The 12,447-nt window shown below is 37.5% G+C and overlaps 1 protein-coding gene across 1 annotated transcript in view; it reads left to right on the forward strand.

Annotated features, from left to right (window-relative positions):
• The first annotated feature begins 5,060 nt into the window (after nucleotides 1-5,060).
• opn6a (opsin 6, group member a) overlaps nucleotides 5,061-12,447 on the forward strand; it is a 13,533-nt gene continuing 6,146 nt past the window's right edge. Inside the window, exons 1-2 of the mRNA XM_079856488.1 lie at nucleotides 5,061-5,697; nucleotides 11,364-11,569. Coding sequence (XP_079712614.1) covers nucleotides 5,565-5,697; nucleotides 11,364-11,569 — 339 coding nt within the window. The 5' untranslated portion in view covers nucleotides 5,061-5,564. The remainder of the gene's footprint in view (nucleotides 5,698-11,363; nucleotides 11,570-12,447) is intronic.

Below are 12,447 nucleotides of genomic sequence, written 5' to 3' on the forward strand. Positions count from 1 at the left end.
CATGATTAAACACATTGGCATGTTTCTATCACATTAGTATGTTTTAATATGTTAGCATGAATTAACATTGCTAACATGTTCTGCATATAGATAGATAGATAGATAGACAGACAAGTTAGGCTGATGTATAAGTTGATCAGCTAATGTATACATTTGCAATGTTTTTTTATTCTTTGCAAATGAAAGGTCTGTTAAATTTAGCAACCAGGGATGTCGAAACACTATTGGGTAAGCTGATCACACAGGGCAAAACAAAAACGGACATTCCGACACAGAACGCACATTTAAGAGTAGAATAACTAGTTTTCAGAGAAACGAGCATTTGAACTTGGGTCTCCTGCTTCTGCAAACATATTATGGAATTTTATGCCTCAGTACAGTCAAAAAACAGTAGGCCTACCTTTAAAAAGTTATAAACTTGCTGTATATAGTTTAACTTGTTACTCGGCAACACCAACCATCCAACAGTTTGTCAGAAAACGACGAAACACTTTTGATTCTTTATATTGGTAATCAGCCATTCAACAAACACCTCCGTCTATTTCTGCACTGCGCCTTTAAGAGAGATTCATTTACTTCACTGTCTTGTTACTTACAGTAACTGTTGACCCTGCTCTGTTAATACTCTCATTCATTCAGGAAATCATTCTCAAGGTGGCTGTTTTAAACACCACAGACTGAAACAGTCCACTGTCTTTAACTTAGGCTAATGGAACATTTAATGACTTTTTTCTCGTAGTTGTGGTGAATATCCGATACGCTCAATCCTCTTAGGAGGTTATTTACAGCTGATGGCAGATTACATGCATTGATCTGGACTCACCTCATCTGGAAACTCTTACCTGCAAACTCCAAAATCCGCTGTTCTGACACTGAAATAGGTGTTTTTGTTCTGAATGTATATGTACATAACTGTCTGTCTTATAAAATTTAATCTGATGTGGAAGCCCATGTCTGGTAAAATTAGTTGCATATGCTGTTTCAAGTTGACTAAGTTTTGTTGTCAGTTCTGACTCACTTTTTCACTTTTCTTAAACTAATTGGTTCTATTAAAAGTGGCTTTAAACAAAACACTGTGTTAAAGTGGTTCAAAGCCCAGGAGCACTCACTGCCGATAACAGACCAAATCAAACAAAAGGAGGAAGACTCTTATTTCTGTCACAATATAGCCCCTTTCACACAGCGCTTTGAACCCGGGAAATTGCCGGCTACTGCACTTCATCTGCTGTTACTGCACTTCATCTGCTGTTACTGCACTTCATCTGCAGTTACTGCACTTCATCTGCTGTTAATGCACTTCATCTGCTGTTACTGCACTTCATCTGCTGTTACTGTAGTTCATCTGCTGTTACTGCACTTCATCAACTTCATCTGCTGTTACTGCACTTCATCTGCTGTTACTGCACTTCATCTGCTGTTACTGTATTTCATCTGCTGTTACTGCACTTCATCTGCTGTTACTGCACTTCATCTGCTGTTACCACACTTCATCTGCTGTTACCACACTTCATCTGCTGTTACTGCACTTCATCTGCTGTTACCGCACTTCATCTGCTGTTACTGTAGTTCATCTGCTGTTACTGCACTTCATCTGCTGTTACCGCACTTCATCTGCTGTTACTGCACTTCATCTGCTGTTACTGTAGTTCATCTGCTGTTACTGTATTTCATCTGCTGTTACTGCACTTCATCTGCTGTTACTGCACTTCATCTGCTGTTACCGCACTTCATCTGCTGTTACTGTAGTTCATCTGCTGTTACTGCACTTCATCTGCTGTTACCGCACTTCATCTGCTGTTACTGCACTTCATCTGCTGTTACTGTAGTTCATCTGCTGTTACTGTATTTCATCTGCTGTTACCACACTTCATCTGCTGTTACTGCACTTCATCTGCTGTTACCGCACTTCATCTGCTGTTACTGTATTTCATCTGCTGTTACTGCACTTCATCTGCTGTTACCGCACTTCATCTGCTGTTACTGCACTTCATCTGCTATTACTGTAGTTCATCTGCTGTTACTGTATTTCATCTGCTGTTACTGCACTTCATCTGCTGTTACCGCACTTCATCTGCTGTTACTGCAATTCATCTGCTGCTACCGCACTTCATCTGCTGTTACCACACTTCATCTGCTGTTACCACACTTCATCTGCTGTTACTGTATTTCATCTGCTGTTACTGCACTTCATCTGCTGTTACTGCACTTCATCTGCTGTTACCACACTTCATCTGCTGTTACCACACTTCATCTGCTGTTACCGCACTTCATCTGCTGTTACTGCACTTCATCTGCTGTTACTGTACTTAATCTAGTGCTGTTACTACACTTCATCTGCTGTTACTGCACTTCATCTGCTGTTACTGCACTTCATCTGCTGTTACTGCACTTCATCTGCTGTTACCACACTTCATCTGCTGTTACCGCACTTCATCTGCTGTTACCGCACTTCATCTGCTGTTACTGCACTTCATCTGCTGTTACTGCACTTCATCTGCTGTTACTGCACTTCTTCTGCTGTTACTGCACTTCATCTGCTGTTACTGTACTTAATCTAGTGCTGTTACTGCACTTCATCTGCTGTTACTGCACTTAATCTGCTGTTACTGCACTTCATCTGCTGTTACTGCACTTCATCTGCTGTTACTGTACTTAATCTAGTGCTGTTACTGCACTTCATCTGCTGTTACTGCACTTCATCTGCTGTTACTGCACTTCATCTGCTGTTACTGTACTTAATCTAGTGCTGTTACTGCACTTCATCTGCTGTTACTGTACTTAATCTAGTGCTGTTACTGCACTTCATCTGCTGTTACTGCACTTCATCTGCTGTTACTGCACTTCATCTGCTGTTACTGTACTTAATCTAGTGCTGTTACTGCACTTCATCTGCTGTTACTGTACTTAATCTAGTGCTGTTACTGCACTTCATCTGCTGTTACCGCACTTCATCTGCTGTTACTGCAATTCATCTGCTGTTACTGCACTTCATCTGCTGTTACTGCACTTCATCTGCTGTTACTGTACTTAATCTAGTGCTGTTACCGCACTTCATCTGCTGTTACTGCACTTCATCTGCTGTTACTGTACTTAATCTAGTGCTGTTACTGCACTTCATCTGCTGTTACTGCACTTCATCTGCTGTTACTGCACTTCATCTGCTGTTACTGTACTTAATCTAGTGCTGTTACTGCACTTCATCTGCTGTTACTGTACTTAATCTAGTGCTGTTACTGCACTTCATCTGCTGTTACCGCACTTCATCTGCTGTTACTGCAATTCATCTGCTGTTACTGCACTTCATCTGCTGTTACTGCACTTCATCTGCTGTTACTGTACTTAATCTAGTGCTGTTACCGCACTTCATCTGCTGTTACTGCACTTCATCTGCTGTTACTGTACTTAATCTAGTGCTGTTACTGCACTTCATCTGCTGTTACTGCACTTCATCTGCTGTTACTGTTCTTCATCTAGTGCTGTTACTGCACTTCATCTGCTGTTACTGCACTTCATCTGCTGTTACTGCACTTCATCTGCTGTTACTGTACTTCATCTGCTGTTACTGCACTTCATCTGCTGTTACTGTACTTCATCTGCTGTTACTGCACTTCATCTGCTGTAACTGCACTTCATCTGCTGTTACTGCACTTCATCTGCTGTTACTGTTCTTCATCTAGTGCTGTTACTGCACTTCATCTGCTGTTACTGCACTTCATCTGCTGTTACTGTTCTTCATCTAGTGCTGTTACTGCACTTCATCTGCTGTTACTGCACTTCATCTGCTGTTACTGTACTTCATCTGCTGTTACTGCACTTCATCTGCTGTTACTGTACTTCATCTGCTGTTAGTGCACTTCATCTGCTGTTACTGTACTTAATCTAGTGCTGTTACTGCACTTCATCTGCTGTCACTGCACTTCATCTGCTGTTACTGCACTTCATCTGCTGTTACTGTAGTTCATCTGCTGTTACTGCACTTCATCTGCTGTTACTGTAGTTCATCTGCTGTTACTGTAGTTCATCTGCTGTTACCGCACTTCATCTGCTGTTACTGCACTTCATCTGCTGTTACTGCACTTCATCTGCTGTTACTGCACTTCATCTGCTGTTACTGCACTTCATCTGCTGTTACTGTAGTTCATCTGCTGTTACCGCACTTCATCTGCTGTTACTGCACTTCATCTGCTGTTACTGCACTTCATCTGCTGTTACTGTAGTTCATCTGCTGTTACTGTAGTTCATCTGCTGTTACTGCACTTCATCTGCTGTTACTGCACTTCATCTGCTGTTACTGCACTTCATCTGCTGTTACTGCACTTCATCTGCTGTTACTGCACTTCATCTGCTGTTACCGCACTTCATCTGCTGTTACTGCACTTCATCTGCTGTTACTGTACTTCATCTGCTGTTACTGCACTTCATCTGCTGTTACCGCACTTCATCTGCTGTTACTGCACTTCATCTGCTGTTACTGTACTTCATCTGCTGTTACTGCACTTCATCTGCTGTTACCGCACTTCATCTGCTGTTACTGCACTTCATCTGCTGTTACTGCACTTCATCTGCTGTTACTGTACTTCATCTGCTGTTACTGCACTTCATCTGCTGTTACTGTACTTCATCTGCTGTTACTGCACTTCATCTGCTGTTACTGTACTTCATCTGCTGTTACTGCACTTCTGCTGTTACTGCACTTCATCTGCTGTTACTGTACTTAATCTAGTGCTGTTACTGCACTTCATCTGCTGTTACTGTACTTAATCTGCTGTTACTGCACTTCATCTGCTGTTACTGCACTTCATCTGCTGTTACTGTACTTCATCTGCTGTTACTGTACTTCATCTGCTGTTACTGCACTTCATCTGCTGTTACTGCACTTCTGCTGTTACTGCACTTCATCTGCTGTTACTGCACTTCATCTGCTGTTACTGTTCTTCGTCTAGTGCTGTTACTGTACTTCATCTAGTGCTGTCGATCAGCATGTGAAGATGAGATTATCCTGAAGCCGTCTGCTCTTAATATCCTATTAGTGAAGAAGCGTCTCCCACAGACCGAAACACAGTTCATCGAGGGGATTTCATCTTAATCACGCAGATCATGACCGACTCATTCTGCTTCATCTTTCATTTCCACTAATAGCTGAAAGGAGATTTCAGTTTCTTTCACACATATTAATACTTTGAATTAGTTTTATTTATATATTTTCCATTTTCATTTTAGTTAAAATTTTACAATCTAAAGTTTTATTTATTTTTAAAATATGGCGATATAGTTTTATTCATTTTTATTTCATGTTTATTTTTGTGTGTGTGTGTGTGTGTGTGTGAGAGAGAGAGAGAGAGAGAGAGAGAGAGAGAGAGAGAGAGAGAGAGAGAGAGAGAGTGAGTGAGTATGTGTGTGCGCGTGTGTGTGTGTGGATAATCTTGTGTAACGTCACGTCTCCCCGTGTTAACCGGATTCTCTCAGCAGGAGCTCTGTCTGTAAGAGCCGCTCGGGCGCTACTCCTCGGAGCTGCAGGGAGTGTGTGTGCTTCTTCATGCCGGTGTGAGCGCGCGGGAGTCGGTATGTCTGTGCAGAACAACCCGCTTCAGGTGCTAAACATCCCCTGGAGGAACAACAACTTCAGCCTGATGAACCGAGACCCGCCGCTGTCCGACCAGGGAGAGACGATCATCGGCGTGTACCTGCTCATTCTGGGTCAGAATCCTTCATTTACCTTACCTCAGTCTCACTTTATCAGGTTTACCTCAGTCTCACTTTATCAGATTTACCTCAGTCTCACTTTATCAGGTTTACCTCACTTTATCAGAATTACCTCAGTCTCACTTTATCAGGTTTACCTCAGTCTCACTTTATCAGGTTTACCTCAGTCTCACTTTATCAGGTTTACCTCAGTCTCACTTTATCATGTTTACCTCAGTCTCACTTTATCAGGTTTACCTCAGTCTCACTTTATCAGAATTACCTCAGTCTCACTTCATCATTTTTACCTCACTTTATCATTTTTACCTCACTTTATCAGGTTTACCTCACTTTATCATGTTTACCTCACTTTATAATTTTTACCTGTCTCACTTTATCAGGTTTACCTCATTTTATCATGTTTACCTCAGTCTCACTTCATCATTTTTACCTCACTTCATCATTTTTACCTGTCTCACTTCATCATTTTTACCTCACTTTATCATTTTTATCTCAGTCTCATTTCATCATTTTTACCTCACTTTATCATTTTTACCTCACTTGATCAGGTTTACCTCACTTTATCATGTTTACCTCACTTTATAATTTTTACCTGTCTCACTTTATCAGGTTTACCTCATTTTATCAGGTTTACCTCAGTCTCACTTCATCATTTTTACCTCACTTCATCATTTTTACCTCACTTTATCATTTTTATCTCAGTCTCACTTCATCATTTTTACCTCACTTTATCATTTTTATCTCAGTCTCATTTCATCATTTTTTACCTCACTTTATCATTTTTACCTCACTTGATCAGGTTTACCTCACTTTATCATGTTTACCTCACTTTATAATTTTTACCTGTCTCACTTTATCAGGTTTACCTCATTTTATCAGGTTTACCTCAGTCTCACTTCATCATTTTTACCTCACTTCATCATTTTTACCTCACTTTATCATTTTTATCTCAGTCTCACTTCATCATTTTTACCTCACTTTATCATTTTTACCTCACTTTATCAGGTTTACCTCACTTTATCATGTTTACCTCACTTTATAATTTTTACCTGTCTCACTTTATCAGGTTTACCTCATTTTATCAGGTTTACCTCAGTCTCACTTAATCATTTTTACCTCACTTTATCATTTTTATCTCAGTCTCACTTCATCATTTTTACCTCACTTTATCATTTTTACCTCACTTTATCAGGTTTACCTCACTTTATCATGTTTACCTCACTTTATAATTTTTACCTGTCTCACTTTATCAGGTTTACCTCATTTTATCAGGTTTACCTCAGTCTCACTTCATCATTTTTACCTCACTTCATCATTTTTATCTCAGTCTCATTTCATCATTTTTATCTCACTTTATCATTTTTACCTCAGTCTCATTTCATCATTTTTACCTCACTTTATCATTTTTACCTCAGTCTCACTTCATCATTTTTACCTCACTTCATCATTTTTATCTCAGTCTCATTTCATCATTTTTACCTCACTTTATCATTTTTACCTCAGTCTTACTTCATCATTTTTACCTCACTTCATCATTTTTATCTCAGTCTCATTTCATCATTTTTACCTCACTTTATCATTTTTACCTCAGTCTCACTTCATCATTTTTATCTCAGTCTCATTTCATCATTTTTACCTCACTTTATCATTTTTACCTCAGTCTCACTTCATCATTTTTACCTCACTTCATCATTTTTATCTCAGTCTCATTTCATCATTTTTACCTCACTTTATCATTTTTACCTCAGTCTCACTTCATCATTTTTACCTCAGTCTCACTTCATCATTTTTACCTCAGTCTTACTTCATCATTTTTTATCTCAGTCTCACTTCATCATTTTTACCTCAGTCTCACTTCATCATTTTTATCTCAGTCTCACTTCATCATTTTTACCTCAGTCTCACTTCATCATTTTTACCTCAGTCTCACTTCATCATTTTTACCTCAGTCTCACTGCATCATTTTTACCTCAGTCTCACTTCATCATTTTTACCTCAGTCTCACTTCATCATTTTTACCTCAGTCTTACTTCATCATTTTTTATCTCAGTCTCACTTCATCATTTTTATCTCAGTCTCACTTCATCATTTTTACCTCAGTCTCACTTCATCATTTTTACCTCAGTCTCACTTCATCATTTTTACCTCAGTCTCACTTCATCATTTTTACCTCAGTCCTACTTCATCATTTTTTATCTCAGTCTCACTTCATAATTTTTATCTCAGTCTCACTTCATCATTTTTACCTCAGTCTCACTTCATCATTTTTACCTCAGTCTCACTTCATCATTTTTACCTCAGTCTCACTTCATCATTTTTACCTCAGTCCTACTTCATCATTTTTATCTCAGTCTCACTTCATCATTTTTACCTCAGTCTCACTTCATCATTTTTATCTCAGTCTCACTTCATCATTTTTACCTCAGTCTCACTTCATCATTTTTACCTCAGTCTCACTTCATCATTTTTACCTCAGTCTTACTTCATCATTTTTACCTCAGTCTCACTTCATCATTTTTACCTCAGTCTCACTTCATCATTTTTACCTCAGTCTCACTTCATCATTTTTACCTCAGTCTCACTTCATCATTTTTACCTCAGTCCTACTTCATCATTTTTTATCTCAGTCTTACTTCATCATTTTTACCTCAGTCCTACTTCATCATTTTTTATCTCAGTCTCACTTCATCATTTTTACCTCAGTCCTACTTCATCATTTTTTATCTCAGTCTCACTTCATCATTTTTATCTCAGTCTCACTTCATCATTTTTACCTCAGTCTCACTTCATCATTTTTACCTCAGTCTCACTTCATCATTTTTACCTCAGTCTCACTTCATCATTTTTACCTCAGTCCTACTTCATCATTTTTTATCTCAGTCTCACTTCATCATTTTTACCTCAGTCTCACTTCATCATTTTTACCTCAGTCTCACTTCATCATTTTTACCTCAGTCTTACTTCATCATTTTTATCTCAGTCTCACTTCATCATTTTTACCTCAGTCTCACTTCATCATTTTTACCTCAGTCTCACTTCATCATTTTTACCTCAGTCTTACTTCATCATTTTTTATCTCAGTCTTACTTCATCATTTTTATCTCAGTCTCACTTCATCATTTTTACCTCAGTCTCACTTCATCATTTTTACCTCAGTCTCACTTCATCATTTTTACCTCAGTCTTACTTCATCATTTTTTATCTCAGTCTTACTTCATCATTTTTATCTCAGTCTTACTTCATCATTTTTATCTCAGTCTCACTTCATCATTTTTACCTCAGTCTCACTTCATCATTTTTACCTCAGTCTCACTTCATCATTTTTACCTCACTTCATCATTTTTATCTCAGTCTTACTTCATCATTTTTTATCTCAGTCTCACTTCATCATTTTTACCTCACTTTATCATTTTTACCTCAGTCTCACTTCATCATTTTTACCTCAGTCTCACTTCATCATTTTTACCTCAGTCTCACTTCATCATTTTTTATCTCAGTCTCACTTCATCATTTTTACCTCACTTTATCATTTTTACCTCAGTCTCACTTCATCATTTTTACCTCAGTCTCACTTCATCATTTTTACCTCAGTCTTACTTCATCATTTTTATCTCAGTCTCACTTCATCATTTTTATCTCAGTCTCACTTCATCATTTTTACCTCAGTCTCACTTCATCATTTTTACCTCACTTCATCATTTTTATCTCAGTCTTACTTCATCATTTTTTATCTCAGTCTCACTTCATCATTTTTACCTCACTTTATCATTTTTACCTCAGTCTCACTTCATCATTTTTACCTCAGTCTCACTTCATCATTTTTACCTCAGTCTCACTTCATCATTTTTTATCTCAGTCTCACTTCATCATTTTTACCTCACTTTATCATTTTTACCTCAGTCTCACTTCATCATTTTTACCTCAGTCTCACTTCATCATTTTTATCTCAGTCTCACTTCATCATTTTTATCTCAGTCTCACTTCATCATTTTTACCTCAGTCTCACTTCATCATTTTTACCTCACTTCATCATTTTTATCTCAGTCTTACTTCATCATTTTTTATCTCAGTCTCACTTCATCATTTTTACCTCACTTTATCATTTTTACCTCAGTCTCACTTCATCATTTTTACCTCAGTCTCACTTCATCATTTTTACCTCAGTCTCACTTCATCATTTTTTATCTCAGTCTCACTTCATCATTTTTACCTCACTTTATCATTTTTACCTCAGTCTCACTTCATCATTTTTACCTCAGTCTCACTTCATCATTTTTACCTCAGTCTCACTGCATCATGTTAATCTACAGGTATATTTTCTGAAAGCAAGTGTTATAACAGCTATTTTGTAGTAGGCTACTTTCTAGAAAATAGCACAAAAATGCTTATTATGGATGTGTTTGCAGTGTGTATGTAATGCATTGTCTTATTGCTTTTGTGTTATTTATGTTATACATTATACAGGCAGTCTTCAAGTGTTTATCAGCTTTTTTAAAGTCTATTAGCACATAAAGTCTATAGAAAAATGGTACAAATTAAATAAATAAATAAAACAATAAGATTAAAATAAGTAAATAAATTAGATTCAAATAATGGATAAGTAAAAATGTAATTATTAGTTAGTTGTTAATCTATTAAATAGGTTAAATGAGATTCAAATAAATAAATAAAACTTAAATTAATACAATTTAATAAACAGACAAATAAATAATACATTTAACAGTACATTACTATAATGAGTCGAAAAAAAATATAATAATGTAACTTAATATAAACTCAACTTTCAAAATATTAATATTACAGATTATAAATTGGGTGTTTATAGACGTGTTTTAAATGTTAGGATGGTGTCGTTGATATGAGGATGATCATATTTGGGGCTCTGTGAGTGTAAAAGATTGAGAAGCCCTGTGTTAGCATGTTGCATGTGAAGTTTTATTGTTCCAGGTGATGTTTCTCCAGTCTGACCGTAGTGAAGAACTCCTGGATTAGAGCAGCTAATCCATCCGGCTGTCTGTCAGGGTCATTAGAGTTAATCAGGACGAGTTTATTACTGGAGCACAAACTCTGATCTACATTCATTACAGCCATTACAGTCATGACATCAGATTTAGACATAATTATTACTACTATTACTAACTACAGTAACATTCTCTGTGATGCTTCTAGCTGTGTGATGGAGTTGGTCTTCAGGATCTGATAATGCATCAGTTCTTTTTTGAGAATCATTGCATAAAGTAATGTGTGTGTGTGTGTGTGTGTGTGTGTGTGTGTGTGTGTGTGTATATGTGATGTTTCTTGCTGTGTGATGGAGTTAGTCTTCAATATCCCATAATATGCATCAGTTCTTGTTTGAGAATCATTGCATAAAGTTTTAATTTTTTAGGAGAGTATATTTACCCATATACTTATACTTAGAATATTTATGTATTTCTTCTTTTTTTTTTCATTTATATTTATTGATGTATCTGTTATTATGTTTTTTGGTCTCGTTACATAACTTTGGAATACATAGTTGCAATAATGTTTTGTGTCTTCTTAAGTGTAATATTTGTTTTTGTCTTGTTTATGCTACTGCAATGCCTACATTTCCCCACGTGTGTGTGTGTGTGTGTGTGTGTGTGTGTGTGTGTGTGTGTGTGTGTGTGTGTGTGTTTCAGGCTGGCTGTCGTGGTTCGGGAACAGTATCGTGATCTTCATCCTCTTCAAGCAGAGATCTGTCCTCCAGCCCACCGATTACCTGACGCTGAATCTCGCCATCTCTGACGCCAGCATCTCTGTGTTCGGATATTCCCGAGGAATCCTCGAGATCTTCAACGTGTTCAGGGACAACGGATACCTCATCACATCTGTGTGGACGTGCCAGGTACAGGAAGTGGAATTGTGGGTAGTGAGATCATGAGGTGGCGTGTTCGTTACAGCAGCATCTCTAATAGATTAATCAGCAGAAGTTATTAATAATAATAATAATTCGTTACATTTATATAGCGCTTTTCTAGGTACTCAAAGTGCTTAGGCGCTTATTACTCCATTTGTGCGTCACACGTCATTAACTACAGTCTGTATGAAAATTGGCACATTTGTAGTGATGGTAATGAATAGCAATTTGACCAACTTTGGGGTCTCTAGGACCAGCTCTACAGCGCCACCACCAGTTCAAAAATTCACGTTAGAAACAGTGGTTTCACTTTATTTTGATGGTCCCTTTAACACATTCTTTGACTGTAAGTAACATTGCACCTACATGACTTTTAACTCTCATTAGAGTATGAGTAGAGTATTAGTAGACTGGTACGGTTAGAATAAGTTGACATGTACTTGCAGAGTTACTTAGAGTCAGTAGAATGTCTTTTGGGGACCATCACAGTAAAGAGTTAGCAGATTCTAATACTCTACGAGTTAGTTGACATGTAGTTGCACTTTTACTTAAAGTCAACAGAATGTTCAAAAGGGACCATCAAAATAAAGTGTTACCGAAACAGTTGTAACTTTTTAACCCTTTGTTCTAGAAAAGTGAAAGTGAGTACACCTGATTCCTCTCTTCATGCTGATCACGATCATCTTACATTAAGGCCATTACTGTCACAGCCATTTTGAAAAGCACATTATCACAGTTTTTGCTACTACTCCTTCAAATCTTCTCCAATTCTTATGAAAATTGGCACAGGTGATCTTTAGACTGAGCCGTATGGAAATAACTGAACAGAATTTATTTATTCATCTTTGTTCAAAAGTTACGTTGTT

This window comes from Squalius cephalus (genome assembly GCF_949319135.1).
Source record: "Squalius cephalus genome assembly, chromosome: 22".
NCBI lineage: Eukaryota > Metazoa > Chordata > Actinopteri > Cypriniformes > Leuciscidae > Squalius > Squalius cephalus.